Source organism: Apis cerana, linkage group LG6 (genome assembly GCF_029169275.1).
Source record: "Apis cerana isolate GH-2021 linkage group LG6, AcerK_1.0, whole genome shotgun sequence".
In the NCBI taxonomy this organism is placed as follows: domain Eukaryota; kingdom Metazoa; phylum Arthropoda; class Insecta; order Hymenoptera; family Apidae; genus Apis; species Apis cerana.
In genome coordinates, this window is record NC_083857.1 from 3,137,092 (window position 1) to 3,163,351 (window position 26,260).

Here is a 26,260-nt window from a genome sequence, read left to right on the forward strand (position 1 = left end):
ATAAATTGATAAATTAAATAAGTATATAAATAAAAAAAACAAAGAAATTATGAATGAATTAGATGAATGAATAAATATATAAATAATTACATAAATAAAATAATTATAAAAATATTTTAAGAATTAATATAAAAATAATTAAGAAAGTATTAATATAAGCAATAATAAATATATATAAGTAAACAAAACAAAAAAGATTATTAATAAATCATTAGATAAATGAATGAATAAATACATAATTACATAAAAAACTAAATAATTAAAGAAATAATTAAGTTGATAAATGAATAAAACAAAGAAAATTATATAAAAATTTAAGTATAGCAAATTATTACAAGAAAAAAATATAAATAATTAGATAAATGAATAAATAAATAAATAAATAAATAAATAAATAAATAAATTTGCATCTAAATAAACAAAAAAAAAATTTTTAAATTTAAAGGAATTTACAAATGAATTAGAAAACAAAATAATCAAATAAATACATACCTGAAAATAAATAAATCAAGAAATAAAGAAACAAATTTAAAGTAAAATAAATAAAATAAATAAATCTTGTAAGAAATTTGAACAAATCACTAACTAAATGAAATGATAAATATATAATTTAATGCATATATAAATGAACTAAACCAAAAAGTCTGTAAGTAAATAACTAGCAAATGAATAAATAAATGTATATACAACTAATTCAATAAAAGTAATAAGTAAAGTAAACTAATAAATAAATAAATAAATTTATGAACTATATAAATGAAGAAAAGTCTATAATATAGTCTACAAATAAATATTATTTAAATAATTGAATAAATCTACAAATAGTTAAATAAATAAATAAATAATTTGAAATATAATATAAGAGATATATATTGAACAAAACAAAAAAAATAGAAACAAAACTTAGAAACAAAATACTATATAAATAAATTAATAAATATGTAAGTAGTTGAATAAATAAAGTTGTATAATAATCTTAATTATTAAATAAATAAATAAATAAATTAAAATGAATAAAATAATGGCATCTATAAAAAAATCAAATAAATCATTAAATCAATTAAAAGAATATATTATATATATATATATAAATAAATAAACCACATTAAATGAATGAATAAATATATGTGTCTAAATAAGTACAAGAATAAACAATTTGGTGAATACATAAATGGACAAAATTAAGTTTACATATAAATCACCAGACAAATGAATAAATTAATAATGTATAAACGAATAAATAATTGAATAATATATATTATAGTAAAAAAATTATTTTTTCGTAATATGAATCAATAAAAGCATTCTAAAAGAATCTAACCTAACCTCACGTCATTTACAAAGTTAACATTAAATAAAAAAAATTCTGATCTTGAAATAATTTCCTATTGAATTTTATTGAATTGAACAATAGTACACATTGCATTCAGTTTTTATTTAAATTTAATTTTTTTTAATTTATTAGTTAACTTTTAATTTTTATTTTATTTTAAACATTAATTTTTAATTTTATTTTTAATTTCTAACTTTTAATTCATACATTTACATTTAAAGATTTCTAACTTTATTATTAAATTAAAATTAAAATTCTGAAATAAATTATTTTGATATTATTAAATAATAATAATTTTTATTAAATTAAAAAATTTAGTTTTTATTGTTAAAACATTCATTTAATTATATAAATATTTATATCTCATATCTTATCAAAAATTTCTTTTCAATTTTCATGTAGTAAATTTTTAGAATTGTAAAAGAATTAAATTAATTAAAACTTTTATTTACACATATTAAAGTTATTTTCCATTGATCATATTATTGTTACTATTTTTTAAGTAAAATAGTTTTTAGAATATATTTATATAGTTATAAATCGAAAATAATTTAATTTTAATTTCCAAAAATTTAATTTTTATAATTGTTATTGTAAAAAAATTATTAAATTTATAAATTAACAATAAAAATTTCGATCATTGAAAATTCATAATTAGTACTAAAAATTTCTAAATTATTATAATAATTATTCTTTACATGAAATGGTACTAAGAATATTTCAACATAATCATATAAATCATTAAAAAATTAATAACATAAAACAGTAAATTTAATTTTAGTTAGTAAAATATAAATGTAAATATAGTAAAATATAAAAATATAAATTAATTATTACATTTAATATTATAATAAATTACTAAATGTATAAATTAATAATAAAAAATGTAAAAATTGACAAATTATTGATTATTATATTCGAAAAATAAATTTAGAACAATCGGCAAAGGACGTATATATTCCGTAAACCTTCGCGCTCTATAAATACAAGACAAGTCGCGACGGAACGATCAGTTCTTATCGAACTTTGTCGACGAGCGGATCGATTTTATAATTTTGTAACTTCAAATTTTTTTACATAATAAATAATTTTCTATCTTAAAAAAATTTATAATGTATTAATGTTTATAATATTGCTGTGATATATTATATATTCTTTATACATCTTCTTTTTTAATTAATTTTTATCGGTTCATTTATTTGATCACTTACATATTTTTTTATTATTAAAATATTTACATCTTGATTTATTTTTTAATTTATATTTTCATTTGTTTAATTTTTCAATTATTTTTTTATTTATTTATTTCTACATTTATTTCTTTATTTATTTCAGATGTTTATCTAAATCAATAAATATACATATAAACGGATACAAACATATATTTCTAAAAAAAAAAGAATGTTTGTCTTAATGAAGAAATTAATAAATAAAATGAAAGAATAAAAGACAAACAAATATAAACAAATAAATATAACAAATAATAATGAATACATATATGCATACATGAATTAAAGAAGTCATAAGAAACTTTACAAAAACTTACCAAATAAAAGAATGAACAAATAAATTAATAAATAAATGTATTATAGTAGAAAATAAACAAGTTGAAAAATTAATGTATATAAATGAATAAAATGATAAATTTTGTAAGAAATTCAAGAAATAAATCATTAAAACAATTGAACGAATAAACATCACTTATATAAATAAAAAAATGTCAATATATAAATAATTTGATGTAACATATGAATGAATAAAATAAAAAGTGTACAAATACGTATAGATGAATGAATAAAAAAATGAATATACATTAAATAATTAAGTAAATAAAAAAAGAAAAAAATAAAAAAGTAGTATGTATATCAAAGAAGCTTACAAGAAACTCTATTCATGAAATAAAATAAATGTATACATTAGTAAAAAAATGTACACATACTAATGTATACATTAGTAAATAAAACAAATCAGTTACTAAGTGAATGAATAAGTATATATGAATAATTAAATAACTAAAAAAGTAAATACATAAATAATTTGATGTGTATATAAATGAACAAAACAAAGAGTGTAAAAATAAGGTATAAATAATTAAATAACTAAAATAATAAATATACATGGTTCTTAATTCTGTTCAGTTGTATGTATGCATCAAGTTTTTATATATATATTTACTTCTTGAATTATTTAATTATTTATATATTTATTCATCCATTTGACTAACTTATTTCTGTATATTTATATATATTTTGTTTTGTTTACTTACATATTAATCAAATTATTTATTCCTTCAGTTATGTAATTACATTTTATATATTTAATAATTCTTTTAGTGATTTTTTTGTAAACTTTTTAATTACTCATGTACACATTACATAAACTCATTTATTCATTCTTTTAATTATTTAATTGCTTATATGTTTATTCATTCATTTAATGATTAATTTCTAAATCTTTATATTTTGTATATTTATGTTTGTACATTTGTATTTCACAAATTTATTTATTTATTTGTTCATTGCTTTATTTATTCAATTTTTTGTACATATATTTAGTGACTTATTTAGTGACTTATTTATAGATTTTTTGTTTTATTCATTTATATATTTTTGACATTTATACATGCATCCAATTATTTATTTATTTATCTTTTATTTATTTAGTTATTCATATATTTATTCATTCTTTTATAGATTAATTTGTCTATTGATTTATGTACAGATTTGTCTATTTGTTTTATTCACTTATGTCTGCATCAAATGATGTATTTATTTCTTACTTTAATTTAATAATTTATATTTATATTTTGATTTTAGATTTAAAGACTTTGCTTCTTTATTTTGTTCACTTATATGTACATCAACATATTTATATGAATCTTTTCATTTACTTAATTATTTATTCATTTTTTTATTCATTCATATAATTTATATTTATGTACTTTTATGTAGATTTATTAATTATAAAATATTATAATTAAAATATATTGATATATAAATAAGTAAATAAATGAAACAAATAATTTGATGCAAAAATGAAACTAATAGATCTATAAATAATATGAAGTCTATAAATAAATCATTAGCAAATGAAAGAATAAACATATATATGACTAAATCAATAAAGAAATAAATAAATAACTTTATGAAATATAAAAATGAACAAAAGTTTATATTAAAATATACAAATAAATAAATGAATAAATCTGTAAGTAATTAAATAAATAAATAATTTGAGATATAATATAAGTGAACAAAAAAATTTTTAAACAAGACATTACATGAAAATGAATTAATAAATATTTAAGTAATTGAATAAATAGAGATATAGTATAGGGATATAATAATATTAATTAAATAAACAAATTGAAATATATAATATATTTAAATGAATAAAACAAAATACTTTGTTAGGAAAATTATTAAAGAATGTTATTGAAAAAGACAAGAATATATATAATATATATAATATATATTTATATATATATTTATATAATATGTAATATTAAAATATAAATATTTAAATAGATCATAAAAAAATATAAATAAATAAATAATTTCATGTAAAAAATCCATAAATAAATCATTGGATAAATATATCGATAATAATCGATAAATCGATCAATAAATAAATTATATATTGAAAAATGTACAAATAAAAAAAGTAATATAAATAATTAATTAAAATAAATTTTATAATGCAAATAAATTAATAATATATATTTTTAATATTATTAATTAAAATAATTAAAATATATTGTGCATTATTTTAATTTTCTACACAATTTCGATTATCGAAATAATCGAAATATCGACTTTCGTCAGCAGCCAATGAGAGAGCTTCTTGGTGAATTTTGGCGCGCAGCGTCAGTCTTCTGTGGAAAGTGAACAAGTGAGGACGTGTGATCGCTGCCGGCTTGGAAAATTCTACTGCGCAGTAAGTAATTTTGATCAAATTCTGCTACCGAATTTATAAATTATTATTATTTTCGTTTATTTAATCATCCTTTTATTATTTTCCCTTTATTATTTTGTCGAAATTAATTGATATTTTGAGTTTTTTTTCTAATTTCGAACATTGAATACCGGTAGTTCGTGCTTCGTCGAGACGAGATTCGAATAGACTTGTTGCTTCATTTTGATATCGTTTTTCTACGCATTTGTTTTACGATTTTGATTGCCATTTGAAAAAATTATCGATTTTCGGGATAATTTGAAAGAAAAAATGACTTGTAGTATGCATATATTACGACGAATTATGACTGATTTCGATGTTTCATATCTTTTGACAAATTTATTAAAATAAATTTATCTAGAACAAATTTCTATAATTTTTTGATTCATATTAAAACGAACGAAACGAAGGAATTTTATTTCAATTTATAATATATATTCAATTAATATATATTATATGTACTATATATTAGGTCGGTCATATTTCGGTATCTAAATGCGTCTCTTTGTAATGTTTATGTACTTTTTTCTGCTTTGTTATGTTCGAGGATGATTAGATGTTTGCATGACGTAGCTTTTCTAAGAAATATTCTAAGAAATTCTCTAAGAAATACGTGTTTACATTTTTTTCCCGCGCGACATGTTTCGACAGGCTTCGACAGGCTTCGACAGGTTTCGACAGGTTTCGACAAGCGACGCGCGCATCTCCCTCCCCCCTCCTTTGTTTTAAGATATATTAGTCGTCTTTGTCTATTCGTTTATTTGAGGATTGCAGTGCTAATTAATTCAATTTGTGTTTGATAATTGTTTTATTTTTATTTGTAACCGATTAATTTTATAGATTTTACGTGTATATTTGAAAATCTCGTTTTCTTTTGTACAGATTGTTACTTGATTATCGGACCTCTATATTATTCCGGAAGGCGGGAAAAATTCCAACATGGATGCCATTATATTTTTTCAAAGGAAAGCTTGATTTTTCGCTGGTCTATTGTACGTATTTATTATGTATTTATTCGATCGTTATTTATGATATATATAATATCATTAGGTAAAAGTATATTTTATCCTATATGTGTAATGAACATTCACCATAATTATTAATAATCTTGCATTAATGATATATATATTTTAAATCCTTTTATTCATAAAAATTGATAATAATCGATTTGTAGTTTTAATAAAAGCGGTAATTTTTTTTGAAACAATTTGATAGAAAAAAAAAAAATTTTTACATAGATCCCCCCTTCCCCCCATTAATAATATATCTTTATTTCCAGAGAATTTTTGTGATCGCGCGCAATGCGATCGGTAAATTCAGTGTTTGCTTCGTAATAGTTTTTAGTATTTAGAGCACAGTAGCTCTAATTAATTTACTACAATTATTCGCGAAACTAGAGTCAGTGTTTGTTCGCCGCTTCTATTCGAAATCGACGCGTTAATAGTTTTTTTATTTTATTTTTTTATTTTTTTTGAATATTCGTTTTCGGTACAGGGTAGAGTCAGTGTTCCTTGAGGAATAGGGCGATCATCCATCACGCGAAGAGGTAATTATTTATTTATATTAAAATTTGAAATTTAATAGATATTTTTTTTTTATCTTGTTCAATATTTTTGTATCATCAATGTTGTATTCACAAACACTCGTAATAACATGTAATATTTTATATTTTGTTAAAGATGCCAAAGTGTCTTCATTTCTCATGGACTTCAGTTTTAAACAATATTTGTGATCGCGCGCAATGCGATCGGTAAATTCAGTGTTTGCTTCGTAATAGTTTTTTAGTATTTAGAGCACAATAGCTCTAATTAAATTAACTATAATTATTCGCGAAACTAGAGTCAGTGTTTGTTCGCCGCTTGAAATCGACGCGTTAGTAGTTTTTTATTTTTATTTTTTTATTTTTTGAATATTCGTTTTCGGTACAGGGTAGAATCAGTGTTCCTTGAGGTATAGGGCGATCATCCATCACGCGAAGAGGTAATTGTTTTTATATATTTTCTATTCGCTTCAACTTTTTCAAATAATCAGAATTTTAATAGTAGTGTTTCATGTTTGGTTACAGTTTTCCCTTCCTCGTAATGACTGTTTGGGGATGACATCGTGGACCACGACAATGCAGATTCTTCGCATCTATTGGTGAGTCGCATGCATTTATGTTCCTCCGGTCATTCAATCATGTCGTAGGACGAAAGGTCCGTATCGACACGGATGACTGGTTGTATACGTAGAATTTTGCACGAGCACAGTGACCACGGGTATTTGTCATATTATATACTCGTGAATAGTAACATTTTTCTTGTATTTTATTTATTAGATCAGGATAGATCTTCTTGCATATCGCGTTTTTGAAAAGATAGTTAATTTTATATTAAATAACAGAGTAATTATCGATATATAGAATGATATAAATAATTATGTTGATTGATCTATGATTGAAAATATTTTCTCTATGATTATTTGTAAAATAAATGAATATATTACAAATATTATTTTAATGAATAAAAATTAAGATTCAAATACGTGAGAAATAATGAAATGAATTTAAAATTGTGAAGAAGACGGATATCCCCGACTTCGTTACAATAAAAATATCAATTATTGTACAATACAATTGATAGTGCATATTAACGTTATGATATGGTTATCGATATGATAATAAACAATTTATATTTATGATTTTATTTTCGATTTCATCGTAATATTTAATTATAATGATTTTTGTTATAAATTTAAGTATGATTCTAAATGTAAAAATATTTATTTTTTCCGTAAAAGAATGTATGTGAAATATTATGTGCAAGAAGATACTTCGCGACAGGTAGATTTCTGAATCTAAACAAGAATTTTTGTACTAGATTTATGTTTTCGAAACCATGTTTTGATAAAGAGATCACCTGAGGTTATTTTCATTCAAATTCTTTTTAGAGTCAATTATTTTCTATTATTTCTTAATTGTCATACGTAAATTTAATATAATAAATTCAATAATATATCAAAAATAAATTTCTTCTTTATTATTTCAATATTTTTGCTTTATAAAATTAATAAGAATTCATAAAATTTACAAAGAGAATTTATTAAAATTTGAAATAAAATGAGCGAATCTAAAATGAGAAAACATTAGTCCGTTAGAAGATATACTAATAATTTTTTAGCTCAGGATTTTCAGGTTTAACCCTTTCCGTGTTCTTTGCCAGGATCTCACTCACGTGCCCAGGTGTTACTTGGGTGAGAGAGAGGCGAAGGGCATGATGATTTTAGTTCATAAGCTAATAAAAATTTTTTAGCGATTGACGATGCGTTAGTGTATCGTGCACGACGTATTTTCCGCATTTTGTGTGTGTGGTTAGGCTGTGGAATTGCGTCGTTTAATATGTTATTCTATATAACTCGAAATATTTAACATATTTATGATTAATCTCGTTACAATAACTTGTCATCAACGATATTAGATTTCTTTATTTTCAAATATAACAAATTTGATGACCGTAAAAGGCATATTCTTTTGTTAACAAATATTAATAATTAAAATTGAAATATACGCATATTTTCATGACATTTCACGCAATGATCGCTAGTCATCGTCAATCGATTTCAGGAAAATGGTACGTAAAGTTAGAGTGTGCAAGTTGTATGCCAAGCTCGGGTGTCGGAAGCGTCCCGGGACGTTTTCCCTAGTGTAGGATTTTGCGCCCGAGTATTATGCGTGAGAATCGTTGAATGAGTGTGTTGGTGTGCCTGTTTTGCTATTTTTTAAATATAGGGATAGGTAGGATAGGTAGTATACTTTCTGGTGTGTATGTTAATTGTAAGTAGGTAGGGCCGGGCAGGTTGTCACAGTCTCTGATCGGGTAGGCGCGCTTTTCGCGTGACAATCTGTTTCAGGGAATAAAATTTGAAGAATCGAGAGTGAAGCCGGTTGAAACGAATGGAGCATGCCACTCGTTTTTGGCTTTGCTCATCGATTTTCGAATTTCCGCGGTCGTGGTCGCGAAATATTTCGAAACGAACGTTGAGCTCGAGATTCTGCACGCGTACGATGGACGATCATTACGATCGTTAATCGTTCATGTGCACTTAGTTTCCGCGATTTAGACTTTTTTTTCTTTTTTTTTCTTTGACTTACGATTAGCGAATCTCGAGCCTAGATTTAAGTTTCAGCGGGCATTGCGCCCGAAGGAGGAAGACCGAAGAGGCCCGACAAACTGTCACGAAGAGGGCTGCAACGAATGGCTTCTCATTTTTGGTTCTTGTTTCTGAGTCCAAAGAATGGGAAGTCATTGTTACTATTTTGTCACTGTGCTCGTTTTAGTAATATGTAGTAATTGTTGTTGTATCGTCTGGCCGTTTGCATGCCGGCCCATCATTAAGATCCAGTCATCATGGGCATCGCGTTTTTTTATTAGTGTTGCGATTGATTAATAACGGGTTGAATTAGACTCCTTTATTACATATGTTGCGTTAAAATGAGAATCGCATTTGCATTAGTGTTGCGTTAAAATGAGAATCGCGTTTGCATTAGTGTTGCGTTAAGATGAGAATCGCGTTTGCATTAGTGTTGCGTCAAAATGAGAATCGCGTTTGCATTAGTAAATTATAAGATATCGCGATTTTGTTATAAATTGTTTTTATGTATAAAGTATAATTTATATCTTTGTGATCCTTCATTTCTAATCAGTAATAGCTTTTTAATAAATAAAATTAACGATTTCGATTGAGTTTGTTTTAAAATATAGCGTTGCGTTGATAAATAATCGCGTTTGTTCAAGTAGTGTTGCGAATATTGAATGCCCAAATTTCTTTCACTGGAATTGTGGAAGAACTCAACGTTCCTGTTCCTGAATCACCTTAAGTGGCTAAATAAGCTACAAGGGTGATTGTACAATGGCAGTCATTAAGGAAATCATTGGATTTTTTTCGAATCATTCTTTATTAGTGTTGCGTTGTTTAAATTTGAGTGCATAGAGTAACGTTGCGTAAATAATTGATTGTTTCCGGGAATTTTCCATGTCTTTTTTTATATATTTTTTTAATAAATATAAATTATTTAATATTGCAAGTATAAGAAAGCACTCATCGCGTTGATTTAAAAATTTTTTATTTTATAAAAAAATAGATTATTTTATTAGTGTTGCGATACAAAATGAATATTCCACTCTCGGTTTGTTGTTCGATTCATATCGAGTGGAAGATATTTTTATTTTAGTAGTCCTTCTGGCTACTACATTCTTTTCTTTTTCAGCATCCCTTATCACATTATATTTTCTGCGTTTGCTGCAGAAAATATTGCTAATATTTGCAATATTTGTTTTTCTCTTTGATGAAGACTTAATCATTAAAATATGAATTAAAATTATTTTTATGAAATTTCTTGAATAATGGTGAATGTTCATTATATTTATCATTTTTCATACCATTATTTTATTTTTAATTTTTAAGAAATTACAATATTTTGAAATATTTTTATACTTATGCTAATTCTTTATTTGATTTTGTTTCAGATATATCAATTCTATTTCAAGAAAATTTTGTATCATCGATTAATAAATATTTATATGTTACTAATTATTTAGAATTTTATTTGTTTCAGGACCTACTGATAAAATCAATCAATCATCACTCATCATATTTTATATAATGTTTCTTTCTCTTTTTTGGTTATGTTTATTTTTAAGTAGAAGGGGCCCCTAAACAAATCTTTTAGATAGATTTTTATACTGTTAGGTAGTTCCTTTAGAATAAAGAGAAATCCATTTAGATTCTGTGTTGATAAGGATAGTGTGATAAGGTGTGAATCTGTAATGAATTAGGAAAGTATAAGTATTATATTTTATGAAATTCTGTGGATAGGTAGGGATGGTGTGATAGGGTGTGAATCTATAATGAATTGGAAAGGTATAATTGAATTTTGTAATATTAAATTCTATGTAGGTAGGGATGGTGTGACAGGGTGTGAGTCTGATATGAATTGGAAACAAACTTTATTTTATAAAATTATAAAATTTGATCTTGAAGATTATAGATTAAGTTTCCTTAAGGATTGTATTAAATCACGTTTACGATTTGGATATTTCTAAGTTGATGTATTGAAATTTTTATATTGAAAAATTTAAAAAAATAGGAAGTAGATTGCTGTAGAATTGTTGCTGTAGAAAATAGAATATATTTGCAAATCTATGCTTAATAATGCTTGGTAATTGTTGGTAATGGTGATTGATATTAAAAATGATGATGGTTAATAGAATAAGTAAAATTCTCTGTGAAATGCATTTAATTTTTTTGTTTTCAAACTTTGTAATATATATTAATATTTTATATATTGATACTCATAATAATATAAAATATTGATATATATATGAAGTAGTGTATTGTTTTTCATTTTTCAAATTTCATGTAGATTTGTTGCATAGAATTAAGGCTTAATTCAATTTTTACTTTCAGATTTAGCTTCTCAGTTTTCCTTGAGATTCACAATAATCTCCAAGAATTGGTGAGACTTAAAAATCATTATTATTTACTACATAATTTATTTTTGTATCCTCTATACAACTATAAATTTTATAGTAAATAATATATAGAAGTAAATGTATAAATAATTAATAAACAAAACGAAAAGTATAAAAATAGTATAAAACGTACAAATAATTAAATAACTAAAATAATAAATGTATATATGATTCTTAGTTTTATTCAGTTATGTATGCATCTAGTTTTATATATATTTACTTCTTGAGTTATTTATTTATTTAGATATTTATTCATCCATTTGATTAGCTTATTTCTATACATTTTGTTTTGTTTATTTACATATCAAATTATTTATATATTTATATAATATTTATATTTATATATTTATATATTCCTTCAATTATATATAATTATATTTTATATTTTTAATCATTCTTTTAGTGATTTATTTGTAAACTTTTTGATCACTTATGTACACATTACATAAACTCATTCATTCATTCTTTTAATTATTTTGCTTTTATATGTTTATTCATTCATTCATCTAGTGATTAATTTTTAAATCTTTATATTATATTTTGTGCACTTATGTATTTCACCAATTTATTTATTTATTTGGTCATAGTTTCACTTATTCAATTATTTATACACTTGTTTAGGAACTTATTAATAGACTTTTTTGTTTTATTCATTTATATATTTTTGACATTTATGCATGCATTCAATTATTTATTTATTTATTTATTTATCTTTTATTTATTCAGTTATATTTTTACATATATTTTTTCATTCTTTCATTAAAACTAATTTGTTTATTGATTTACTTATAAATTTGTCCATTTGTATTGTTCATTTATATCTGCATCAAATGATGTATGTATTTCTTACTTTAATTTAATAATTTATATTTAATTGGCTAAAAACTTTTTTCTATTGTTCTTTGCTTTTTTATTTTGTTCACTTACATACATATATATATAAACAGAGAACAAATAATTGATGCATACACAAATGAAACTAACAAAACTAAGAAATCTATAAATTAATCATTAGCAAATGAATAAATAAATATATATATATAATAACTCTATATAACTAAATCAGTAAAATAATAAATAAATAAACAAATAAATTTATGAAATATATAAATGAAGAAAAGTCTACAATAAAGTCTGCAAATAAATCATTCTCTAAATAAATGTATAAATCTGTAAGTAACTAAATAAATAAATAATTTGAGATATATAAATTAATATAAATGAACAAAAAAAAAATTTAGAAGCAAGACAGTACGTAAATGAATTAATAAATATGTAAGATGGTTATTAATTGAATAAATATAGAGTATATATAAATATAAGGTAGGGATATAATAATCTTAATTAAATAAACAAATTGAAATATATAATATATTTAAATGAATAAAACGGAAAAGTTTACTAGAAAGTTATTGAAAAAAACAAGAATAAATAAATATATAAATATATAATATATATATAAGTATAAATATATAATATATAATATATAAATAGATCATAAAAACATACAAATAAATAAATGAGAATTAAATAAATAAATAATTTTATATAAAATCTACAAATAATTCATTGGACAAATATATCGATAATAATTGATAAATCGATAAATCGATAAATCGATCAATAAATAAATTATATATATAATAATAAAAAGTATACAAATAAAAATATAATATAAATAATTAAAATTTAATAATACAAATAAATTAATAATACGTATTTTTAATATCGTTTATTAAAATAATAAAAATATATATTGTGTAATACTTTAATTTTCCATACGATTTCGATTATCGAGATAATCGAAATATCGACTTTCGTCGGCAGCCAATGAGAGAGCTTCTTGCCGACTTTTGGCGCGCAATGTCAGTCTTCTGTGGAAAGTGAACAAGTGAGGACGTGTGATCGCTGCCGGCTTGGAAAATTCTACTGCGCAGTAAGTAATTTTGATCAAATTCTGCTACCGAATATATAAATTATTATTATTTTCGTTTATTTAATCATGGTTTTATTATTTTAAGTGTCGAAATTAATTGATATATTGAGTTTTTTTTCTAATTTCGATCATTGAATACCGGTAGTTCGTACTTCGTCGAGACGAGATTCGAATAGACTTGTTGCTTCATTTTGATATCGTTTTCCTACGCATTTGTTTTACGATTTTGATTGCCATTTGAAAAAATTATCGATTTTCGGGATAATTTGAAAGAAAAAATGACTTGTAGTATGCATATATTACGATGATTTATGACTGATTTCGATGTTTCATATGTTTTGACAAATAAATTTATTAGAATAAATTTATTTAGAATTATATTTCTATAATTTTTTGATCCATATTGAAACAAGCGAAACGAAGGCAATTTTATTTCATATTTATATATTCGGTCAATGTATATTATATGTACTATATATTAGGTCGGTCATCATATTTCGTTTCTAAATGCGTCACTTTGTAATGTTTATGTACTTTTTTCTGTTGTACTGTTTTGTTATGGTCGAGAGTGATTAGATGTTTTCATAACATAGCTTTTCTAAGAAATTAGAAGTGTTTGTATTTTTCCCACGCTCGACATGTTTCGACAAGCTTCGACAGGTTTCGACAAGCGACGCGCGCATCTCCTTCCCCCCTCCCTCTTCCCCCCGCGAAAATTCGTTAACCGAAATTATGCTACGTCATTGTGTATCCATCTTCGTATTAGAAACTTCACTTTTCTTGTGATTTGTTTGTTGCGTAGTACGTACATATTTTTTTTAAGCTATTATTCCTATCATTATTATTAAATAAATACGCCGTTATTATTATGCTTGGCAATCCTTTGAAGTTAAATTATTCGTTTTTGTCTATTCGTTTATTTGGTGATTACAGTGTTAATTAATTCACATTGTGCCTTTTTAAAATAAAATTTGTGTTTGATAATTGTTTTATTTTTATTTGTAACCGATTAATTTTATAGATTTTACGTGTATATTTGAAAATCTCGTTTTCTTTTGTACAGATTGTTACTTGATTATCGGACCTCTATATTAGTCGGGAAGGCGGGAAAAATTCCAACATGGATGCCATTATATTTTTCAAAGGAAAGCTTGATTTTCGCTGGTCTATTGTACGTATTTATTATGTATTTATTCGATCGTTATTTATGATATATATAATATCATTAGGTAAAAGTATATTTTATCCTATATGTGTAATGAACATTCACCATAATTATTAATAATCTTGCATTAATGATATATATATTTTAAATCCTTTTATTCATAAAAATTGATAATAATCGATTTGTAGTTTTAATAAAAGCGGTAATTTTTTTGAAACAATTGTTCGATAGAAAACAAAAATTTTTACATAGATTCCCCCTCCCCTCATCACTAATATAGCTTTATTTTCAGAGAATTTTTGTGATCGCGCGCAATGCGATCGGTAAATTCAGTGTTTGCTTCGTAATAGTTTTTTAGTATTTAGAGCACAATAGCTCTAATTAAATTAACTATAATTATTCGCGAAACTAGAGTCAGTGTTTGTTCGCCGCTTGAAATCGACGCGTTAGTAGTTTTTTATTTTTATTTTTTTATTTTTTGAATATTCGTTTTCGGTACAGGGTAGAGTCAGTGTTCCTTGAGGTATAGGGCGATCATCCATCACGCGAAGAGGTAATTGTTTTTATATATTTTCTATTCGCTTCAACTTTTTCAAATAATCAGAATTTTAATGGTAGTGTTTCATGTTTGGTTACAGTTTTCCCTTCCTCGTAATGACTGTTTGGGGATGACATCGTGGACCACGACAATGCAGATTCTTCGCATCTATTGGTGAGTCGCATGCATTTATGTTCCTCCGGTCATTCAATCATGTCGTAGGACGAAAGGTCCGTATCGACACGGATGACTGGTTGTATACGTAGAATTTTGCACGAGCACAGTGACCACGGGTATTTGTCATATTATATACTCGTGAATAGTAACATTTTTCTTGTATTTTATTTATTAGATTAGGATAGATCTTCTTGTACGTCGCGTTTTTGAAAAGATGATATTGATAGTTAATTTTATATTAAATAACGTATTAATTATTAATATATAGACTGATATGAATAATTTATTATAATTTGATTGGACTATGATGGAAAATATTTTCTCTATGATTATTTGTAAAATGAATGAATATATTTATGAATATTATTAGAAATATTATTTATGAATAAAAATTAAGATTCAAATAAGTGAGAAATGAAATGAATTCAAAATTGTGAAGAAATCGGATACCCTCCGACTTCGTTACAATAAAAATATCAATTATTATGCAATACAATATATAGTGCATATTATTGTTATGATATAGTTATCGATATGGTAATAAACAATTTATATAATAATTTTATTTTGCATTTCATCTTAATATTTAATTATTTGATTTTTGTTATAAATTTAAGTATGATTCTAAATGTAAAAATATTTATTTTTTCCGTAAGAGAATATGTGAAATATTATGTGCAAGAAGATACTTCGCGACAGGTAGATTTCTGAATCTAAACAAGAATTTTTTGTACTAGATTTATGTTTTCGAAAACATGTTTTGATAAAGAGATCGCCTGAGGTTATTTTCATTGAAATTCTTTTTAGAATCAGTTATTTTCTATTATTTCTTAATTATCATATGTAAATTTAATATAATGAATATATCAAATATCAATAATATATCAAAAATAAATTTCTTCTTTATTATTTCTATATTTTTGCTTTCTAAAATTAATAAGAATTCATAAAGTTTACAAAGAGAATTTATTAAAATTTGAAATAAAAGGAGCGAATCTAAAATGAGAAAACATTAGTCCGTTAGAAGATATACTAATAATTTTTTTTAGCTCAGGATTTTCAGGTTTAACCCTTTTCCGTGTTCTTCGCCAGGATCTCACTCACGTGCCCAGGTGTTACTTGGGTGAGAGAGAGGCGAAGGGCATGATGATTTTAGTTCATAAGCTAATAAAAATTTTCTAGCGATTGACGATGCGTTAGTGTATCGTGCACGACGTATTTTCCGCATTTTGTGTGTGTGGTTAGGCTGTGGAATTGCGTCGTTTAATATGTTATTCTATATAACTCGAAATATTTAACACAATTTATGATTAATCTCATTACAATAACTTGTCATCAACAATATTAGATTTCTTTACTTTCAAATATAACAAATTTGATGACCGTAAAAGGCATATTCTTTTGTTAACAAATATTAATAATTAAAATTGAAATATACGCATATTTTCATGACATTTCACGCAATGATCGCTAGTCATCGTCAATCGATTTCAGGAAAATGGTACGTAAAGTTAGAGTGTGCAAGTTGTATGCCAAGCTCGGGTGTCGGAGGCGTCCCGGGACGTTTTCCCTAGTGTAGGATTTTGCGCCCGAGTATTATGCGTGAGAATCGTTGAATGAGTGTGTTGGTGTGCCTGTTTTGCTATTTTTTAAATATAGGGATAGGTAGGATAGGTAGTATACTTTCTGGTGTGTATGTTAATTGTAAGTAGGTAGGGCCGGGCAGGTTGTCACAGTCTCTGATCGGGTAGGCGCGCTTTTCGCGTGACAATCTGTTTCAGGGAATAAAATTTGAAGAATCGAGAGTGAAGCCGGTTGAAACGAATGGAGCATGCCACTCGTTTTTGGCTTTGCTCATCGATTTTCGAATTTCCGCGGTCGTGGTCGCGAAATATTTCGAAACGAACGTTGAGCTCGAGATTCTGCACGCGTACGATGGACGATCATTACGATCGTTAATCGTTCATGTGCACTTAGTTTCCGCGATTTAGACTTTTTTTTTCTTTTTTTTTTCTTTGACTTACGATTAGCGAATCTCGAGCCTAGATTTAAGTTTCAGCGGGCATTGCGCCCGAAGGAGGAAGACCGAAGAGGCCCGACAAACTGTCACGAAGAGGGCTGCAACGAATGGCTTCTCATTTTTTGGTTCTTGTTTCTGAGTCCAAAGAATGGGAAGTCATTGTTACTATTTTGTCACTGTGCTCGTTTTAGTAATATGTAGTAATTGTTGTTGTATCGTCTGGCCGTTTGCATGCCGGTCCATCATTAAGATCCAGTCATCATGGGCATCGCGTTTTTATTAGAGTTGCGTTAAGATGAGAATCGCGTTTTGCATTAGTGTTGCGTTAAAATGAGAATCGCATTTGCATTAGTGTTGCGTTAAGATGAGAATCGCATTTGCATTAGTGTTGCGTTAAGATGAGAATCGCGTTTTGCATTAGTGTTGCGTTAAGATGAGAATCGCGTTTGCATTAGTGTTGCGTTAAGATGAGAATCGCGTTTGCATTAGTGTTGCGTTAAGATGAGAATCGCGTTTGCATTAGTGTTGCGTTAAGATGAGAATCGCGTTTGCATTAGTGTTGCGTTAAGATGAGAATCGCATTTGCATTAGTGTTGCGTTAAGATGAGAATCGCGTTTTGGATTAGTGTTGCGTTAAGATGAGAATCGCGTTTTTCATTAGTGTTGCGTTAAGATGGGATTCGCGTTTGTCAAGTAGTGTTGCGAATATTAAATGCCCAAATTTCTTTCACTGGAATTGTGGAAGAGTTCAACGTTCCTGTTTCTGAATCACCTTAAGTGGCTAAAGAAGCTACAATGGTGATTATACAATGGTTATTAAGTCAATGGTCAATGGTCATCACATACAATTGGATTTTTTTTTGATTCTTTATTAGTGTTGCGTTGTTTAAATTTGAGTGCATAGAGTAATATTGCATAAATAATTGATTATTTTTCGAGAATTTTCTTTTTTTGTTTTTTTAATAAATATAAATTAATATTGCAAGTATAAGAAAGCACTCATCGCGGTTGATTTAAAAAACTTTTTATTTTATAAAAAAATATATTATTTTATTAGTGTTGCGATACAAAATGAATATTCCACTCGCGGTTTATTTGTTGATTCATATTGAGTGGAAAATATTTTCACTTTAGTAGTCCTTCTGGCTACTACCTTCTTTTCTTTTTCAGCACCCCTTATCGCATTCTGCGTTCATTGCAGAAAATATTGCTGTAATATTTGCTTTTCTGTTTGATGTAGATTTAGTCATTAAAATTTCGAGTTAAAATTGTTTTTATGAAATTTGTTGAAATCAATAATGGTGAATGTTCATTATATTTATCATTTTTTTTTTTACCATTATTTTACGAATTTTTGAGAAATTACAATGTTTAATGATTAATGAATATTTTTTATACTATTATACTAATCCTTTATTTGAGTTTGTTTCAGATTATATCTATTTTAGGAGAGCAATTATTTATTTCAAGAAAATTTTCGTATCGTCGATTAATAAATAATTATATGTTATTAATTATTTATAATTTGATTTGTTTCAGGATTTATTATGAAATCAATCAATCATCACTCATCATATTTTACATAATGTTTCTCTCTCTTTTTTCGGTTATGTTTATTTTTAAGTATAAGAGGTCCCTAAACAAATCTTTTAGATAGATTTTTCTGCAGATAGGTAGTACTTTCCTTTAGAATAGAGAGAAATGCATTTAGATTCTGTGTTGATAGGGATGGTGTGATAAGGTGTGATTCCGTAATGAATTGGAAAAGTATAATTGTATTTTGTTAGATTCTGTGGATAGGTAGGGATGATGTGGTAGGTGTGAATCTGTATTGAATTGGAAAGCTGTATTTTATAAAATTAGATTCTATGTAGGTAGGGATGGTGTGATAGGATGTGAATCTGTAATGAATTGGAAAGGTATAATTGTATTTTGTAAAATTTAGATTCTATGTAGGTAGGGACCATGTGAGTCTGTAATGATTGGAAAGAAACTGCATTTTATAAAATTTTGTACTAATCTTTTATAGTCTTATTTGTTTCAGAGACCAAAGTGTAAAACCAACAATGGATATTTATATTTCATATTATCCTTAATCTTAATTGTATTAAGATTTTTATGAAGGTAATCTTCCTAAATCTTTAAATTAGGAAGGTACTATTTTTAGAGTTACGAATAAAGTGATTGAAAGTCATTGAGGATTTAGCTAATATATAGGTGGGAACTGAAGAGAAGAAAAAGTTTATATGAAAATTGATTTTGAAAATTATGAAAAATTTTTATATTTTTTATTGAAAAATTTTAAAAAGTACCAAGTAGATTGCTTATAGAATTGCTTGTAGAATTGCTTGTAGATTTGCTGCTGTAGAAAATAGAATATATTTGTAAATGCATGCTTAATTATAATGCTTGGTAATGGTGATATTAAAAATGGTGATGGTTAATAAATTAAGTACAATTCTCTGTGAAATGCATTGTACTTTTTTTGTTTTTTTTACTTTTAAACTTCGTAATATATTAATATATTAATATTTTATATATTTATACTCATAATAATATAAAATATTGATGTATGTACGAATTAATGTATTTGTGTTTCATGTAGAGTTGTACACGATTAAGATCTAATTCAATTTTTATTTTCAGATTTAGCTTTTCGGTTTTCCTTGAGATTCCTTTTGCTGTTTGTTTTGTACAACGATCGAGAATTGAACGTTTTGCAAATTTACATCAAAAGGAATTTATTTATCATTGATTTTAAATAAATTTTTGCATAATGGAGGGTGGATGGGACCGTGCGGATAGGGTGGGTCTCCAATTCGCAGCAACCTCCAAGTTGGTGAGACCTGGAAATCATTATTATTTACTACATAATTTATTTTTATATCCTCGATACAAATATAAATTTTATAGTAAATAATATGAGCTAATTGGCTGCGTTCGCGATACCAAATTTTTTTTTTTATTTTACGTATTATACGTATTATCAGAATGATATTTTTATTTTGATTTTTAAAAAATTATTATGTATCATATGATAGTTTTTTCGTTACTTCTATTATTGATATATTTTATCAATTTGATTTTATTTATTTCTCTATAATTTTTCTCTTGGTTTATAACTTGTTTGTGATATATATATATAGTTCGATAATCTAATTTAGGTAGTTGCTTAAATAAGAATCAAATTTTTATATTTTTCATGATATTAAAATGTATTTATATACAAAATAAATCTTCAAATCATGATAGAGATAATAAATATTTTCGTTCTTTTAATGTTAACATATTTGAATCAATATTATGTCAAATTAGGCTTCAATGATAATTGATTTCATCTTGGCTAATTTTCGAGTTGGCAACTTTCGAAAAGTGCCAGTTAACTCACAAATTTCAGTTAACGTGTTTTAAAATCCAACTCGATTCCCATGTTCGTGGAGTTAACGTGAGAATTAAGCTTAATGGTGGAGAATGGATGGGCGAACTGTTTTGGGATGGTTACGCTTTCGGGTGAAAAGTGTGCTTCGAACGAGATTACTTGATTGCGCGATGAAACGTTGATTGTTGGAACGGGATATAATTATGACAGCGAAGAATTTGCAGTTATATTAATTGTTTACAATTTTTGTTCGTGTTGATGACGAATTTTAAGTAAAATTAGACAAATGCAAATATAAATAATATGTACGTATAATATTTGTAAATAGAACTTTTACATTGCTTTTATTATTATTAGTTTATTCATGTTTTACTTTAGTTCGTAATTTAATATTGCCTCGAAAAAGGTAATTAATAATAAAAATGGTGAGAATACATCATATGGTATTAACTTAGATGATAGTTTTTTTTTTACGTTTTTCACAAAAATATGATGTAATGTTGATAAATAAAATTTTTATATTAATTTCTAGTCATATTAGCATAATATTTTTTAGAAGAATAGTTTTTTAAAAAAATGTTATTTATACATCAATTGACATTCAAGTAATCAAATATAAAATAATGAAAAAATAAGAAAAATTTAAGGTAATTTGAAATGAAATATAAAAAGTACGTTAATATGAATATTATATATTTCATATAAAATTATCTAATATTAATCGTTTTTTCTTTTTTTTTCTTTCTTTTTTTTTTTTAAGCTTTCAGAAACTTTACAAGTCAAAAAATAAATATAATAAGAATATACTAAGCTATAGAAGTTATATTTCTAAATTTTTTTATTTTAATTGGATTTTGCTCGGGGAATATCGAATAGTATCGAGCATCTCAAACTTTCAATCTCTAGAAATTCTAACTTTATTAATAACCAAGTTTCTTTTAATCTGTTATAATCCCTTTCTTCTTTTAACATTGAGAAATATCATTCCTATTTTATGAAAGAAATATTATTCAGAAAAGAAAGAAACGCTGAAAATGGAACGAAGACAAACAAATGTTATATTTTTGTAAACTCACAGATTCGAGGATTTGAATTATACGATTAGGGAATTGCTTGCAATTCTGTAAATTTTGGAATTCAGCGGATTTACTTTCAATTTGAAATTTCGAGTGTTTGCAAACCAGCAGCAAAATCACGCAAACACTTGCAAAGGAAGTCCTTTCAATATTGAATGTTCCCGCATCTATGATGGTAGAATCTGCTAGATAAGCTTCATTGATAAATCCGCTTACTTTTTCTAATTTTTTCATTTTTTTTCTTATTAGGATTGTCAATCAATCTTAAGTATTGTACATTTAGAATCATAATCGAATAGACAAAGAATAGAGAATTTTGTGAAAAAATCCATTCTGGATGAATATAATAGTAGGCAGAGTATCAGCAAATCATGGATCTTTGGAAAATCTAATTAACTTAGTTTATTGCATGATTTGTTAAATTATCGAATCTCATATATGAATGCATCCAGATAGTAAAAATATTAAAAATAATTTCACAAATAGCAACTGCATTTATAATATATTTTTCTAATTAAATTAAACATTTGTTGAGAAATTTATTTCTAATTATAGCAATTTTCTTTTGTTTTTTTTTCTTATTTGAAGTATAATTAACATTATAATATTGTGTTTCATTTGGTATTTAATAGTAGATTGCTATTATAAATAATGTGAAATTATATTTTTAATTATATTGAATTTTTATTATGTACAATAATATATTATATAATAATGGAACATATTTAAATTTTATGAAAATAAATCAGATAATTATATAATAAAAAAATAAAGAATCACTGGTAAATTCAATGAAGAACTAAATTAAACAATTTTATTTTCAAATTAATTAATATAAATTATTTAAAAATATTAAATATAATTTAAAATTAAGAAGAAAATATTAAAACTATGAAATATAAAAAATATACAAAAAAGTTATTGTTTAAAATATCAATTTTTAAATTTCTCAAAATATTTTAAACATATTTACATCACCATATACTTCTCAGCCCATCGAATATAATATCATAAAAAGAGAATAATATTTATAAATTAATATAAAATTAAAAAAAAATAAATTATATTTATATATTAAAATATTATGTAAAATAAACATATAAAATACGGTTTTATATTTAATGCAAAAAGTGTACTATAAGCTGTACCTATAAATATAAGCTTTGAAGATTGTTACACGAAAAGGATATTATTTGCATATTTTTTCTCGATGGAAAGATTTATGAACGCGAGAAAAAGTGCAAGTTGTTTTTCCATTTCTGTGGAACAGAAGCTTGTGCAACACACCTCTCCCACGAATGCGAAGAAAAATAAATCTTTCTGTAATATAGTATACGCCGAGGGACATTAATTCTACACGCCTGCCTTCTTCTTTATCCAATCTCGTATGGCGGACACTCGCGTGTATACACCAGGATATTTAGGTAACGCACATTCTTTAAGGCCCCAGGATACAATGCCAATTTGAACATTGTTGTACACCAGTGGACCTCCGGAATCACCCTGTAATAAATTTTGAAATATATATTAAAAAATATATATTAAAAAAGAAAATTAAAATTGATATTAAAAAAGAAATAAATGTATATTAGAGAGATATATATAAAATGTGATAGATATTTTATGTATACATTCATAATGAGTGTTTATAAATGTAATTTTAAAATTTTAGGTGAGAAGTTACGATATTAGAATTATAATAAGTTTAGATAAAAAAATAACTTCATTTTTTAACTATTTTCTTATTAATTAAGTAGATATTCAATATTATAGTAAACTATATAAAATTTTACTTAAAATTATTAAATTAGAATAAATCAATAAGTAATAAAATTCGAAAAATAATCAATCTATATTAATTACAAAAAAATCTATATTTAATTATTTTACTTATAACAATTTATTTTTAATTGTGTTAGAATAATCAATTCTATTCTTTCTTTATCAATAATTATCAATAATTTATTAATTATAATGTATACATAATCTATCACATAATAAAATAAATTATATTAACTTTTAGTTCATATAATTTCTAACGAGATATTTGATTAAAATATTCTTTAAAATTCAAATCGTAGAATATTAATAATTAATAATTATCATTAAATTATCATGTTAAATTAACATCAAAGATTAAAGAAAAATGGAAGCACATTTGATAGTTTATTCGAAACAAAGAAACAATATCATATAAAAGAACATTGAAATATACTTTAGAAGTATCTTTTCCATCCAAACTTCCCGCGCAGATCATATTTTCTGTCACCGTATTAATTCCACTGAAAATCTTCTTGCACAAATTTTGGTCCACGATAGGCAACGTTAAGACTTGCAAAATGTCGGATGCGCTGTTGCTATTTGCCTACAAGATAATCGACAATTATCTTCGATCGATCATTTCAAAACGCGCATCGTTTATGAAACTCGTTTAAAGCCGACGAGAATGTCGAATGTTTGCCTTGACGAACGAACATTGTCGACCGATCGGCAAACAAACCTTAATGTTTGCACGAATTCGCGTAGGTAATCAGTCTCGGCGAATGTCACCATTGAAGTATCAGAGCCAGTGTGTCAAACACGAGTTTATTCTGTACAACAGCTGTCAGAACGATGGATGCACGGGATGAAAATGGATGTCCGAAAAACTTACCGACAAATGGCCCCATCCTGTCACCACTGCATTTTTTCCAGTCTCCACCGAGGTCGTAGACTGAGCCAGCGTGATCGGTTTCGTAGTCGAGCTTATTTTTAGAGGGGTCGACAGCTGAGAGAAAATATTTGTGAGAAAATAATTACGATCCTCAGGTTTTTTTCTTAGATCATATTTCGGATTTGTTTTAAATATAATATGAGAAATCATGTTAGAAATTTTTAAGATCGATCCTTTTTTTGATTATTTGATAAGGTTTAACATGAAATGCCTCGTCCATGAATTTAATTAATCCTCTGAAAACTATACGATAAGTTTAAAATAGTTTAATGCATCGAATTAAACTATTATATTTCAAGTCTAGAAAAATATAATAAGGATAATAATATAAAATTTGAAATTTAAATTAATTTCCAATATCTGGAGAATTTCGATCACAGATATAAGAATGTAATTGTAACGATTGGAAATTTTTACAAAAATCAGTAATATTTAATATTTGAAAGATTTTCAAGTTAAGATGATTAATATAAAAGTAATAAGAAATTACAATGATTAAACAGTTACAAAGGATTTATCAGTGACTTTTAATTTCAAAAATCGTTATAAAAATTCGAAAACATAAAAAAAAACGTACCATTATCAAAGCGGCATCGTAATCAAACGTACGAGTATTGTAATTCTCGTGTAAAATTATATTTCTGATATTGTATTCAATGCCATTATTGTTATAAGTGCTGCCTACACGAATTTTAAATTTGATAGGGATCAATCTGAAAAATAATTTCCATCAATCTAATCTTACTCGACACTCGTGCTTTCATCAACTCGTAACCACACGTACCCGTATATACAATGCGCCGCCGTTAGCAGCCAATTTTCGCTTATTATGGACCCTCCGCAATGATGCTTTCCCATATAATGAATAGACACCTATTACAGAGAAATGTTTGCTTCGCTCGTTATATTTCGACATTATACCGAAGGATTATACCGCCGGGTTGGATTATACTCGAGGTCGCGTGTTTGACGACAAAGTCGCGTAAACCCGTGATAAATTCACCTGATACGGATAATCGTTGATGGACGCGTTATGTCCTCCTATAATCCTGGATTGGAGACAGTGCGTCATGTATGGGACCGTGGAGAGTAACAACAATACGTACCACATGGCTTCCAATAGACTGTTCGAACTCATCCTCAATCAAGTTCGTCGTGAAACTGATAAGATGATAGATTTGATATCGGTATTTAAAATAGTACACTGATTGCGTTGTCCAGGATGATTCGTGGAAGAATGAATCACGGTTTTGATCACGTTTTTCTTATCTTTTTTCTTGTTTCCTTTTCCTCGTTTTTCATTTAGAATTATTTCCTTATACTTTCTGATGTGCGAACGAGAGTAGATCGATCGATCTTGGCAAAATTTCACCATTGTTCGATCCCTTTCTATCTTTAAGTAGGGAAGATAAGAAAATATCGATAAATTTATGCATTCAATTTTCCACGGAGATCTTGCG

At 25.5% G+C, this 26,260-nt stretch overlaps 1 protein-coding gene across 2 annotated transcripts; it reads right to left on the minus strand.

Moving 5' to 3' along the window:
* Window positions 1–20,820: 20,820 nt before the first annotated feature.
* LOC108004362 (trypsin-7-like) lies at window positions 20,821–25,968 on the minus strand. Of its 2 annotated transcripts, XM_017067214.3 has the most exons (6): window positions 25,804–25,966; window positions 25,585–25,673; window positions 25,378–25,513; window positions 24,741–24,854; window positions 24,303–24,452; window positions 20,821–23,590 (listed from the first exon to the last, which is right to left on the minus strand). In XM_017067214.3, the coding sequence occupies exons 1-6, from the start codon at window positions 25,936–25,938 to the stop codon at window positions 23,441–23,443; spliced, it is 774 nt and encodes a 257-aa protein (XP_016922703.2). In that variant the 5' UTR covers window positions 25,939–25,966; the 3' UTR covers window positions 20,821–23,440. The 2 variants fall into 2 exon arrangements, with proteins under 2 accessions (XP_016922703.2, XP_016922705.2); XM_017067216.3 differs by lacking the exon at window positions 24,303–24,452 and having other exon boundaries at window positions 25,804–25,968.
* Between the last annotated feature and the right edge of the window lie 292 nt (window positions 25,969–26,260).

Excerpts from the sequence above, each read along its gene's own strand:
- LOC108004362 (XM_017067214.3), bottom strand. The coding sequence starts at position 25,938 with ATGAGTTCGAACAGTCTATTGGAAGCCATGTGGTACGTATTGTTGTTA. Across the intron at positions 25,674-25,803 it reads TCAACGATTATCCGTATCAG|GTGTCTATTCATTATATGGG; the intron begins GTGAATTTATCA and ends TCTCTGTAATAG. Across the intron at positions 24,855-25,377 it reads ACGATGCCGCTTTGATAATG|CTGTCGACCCCTCTAAAAAT; the intron begins GTACGTTTTTTT and ends ATTTTCTCTCAG.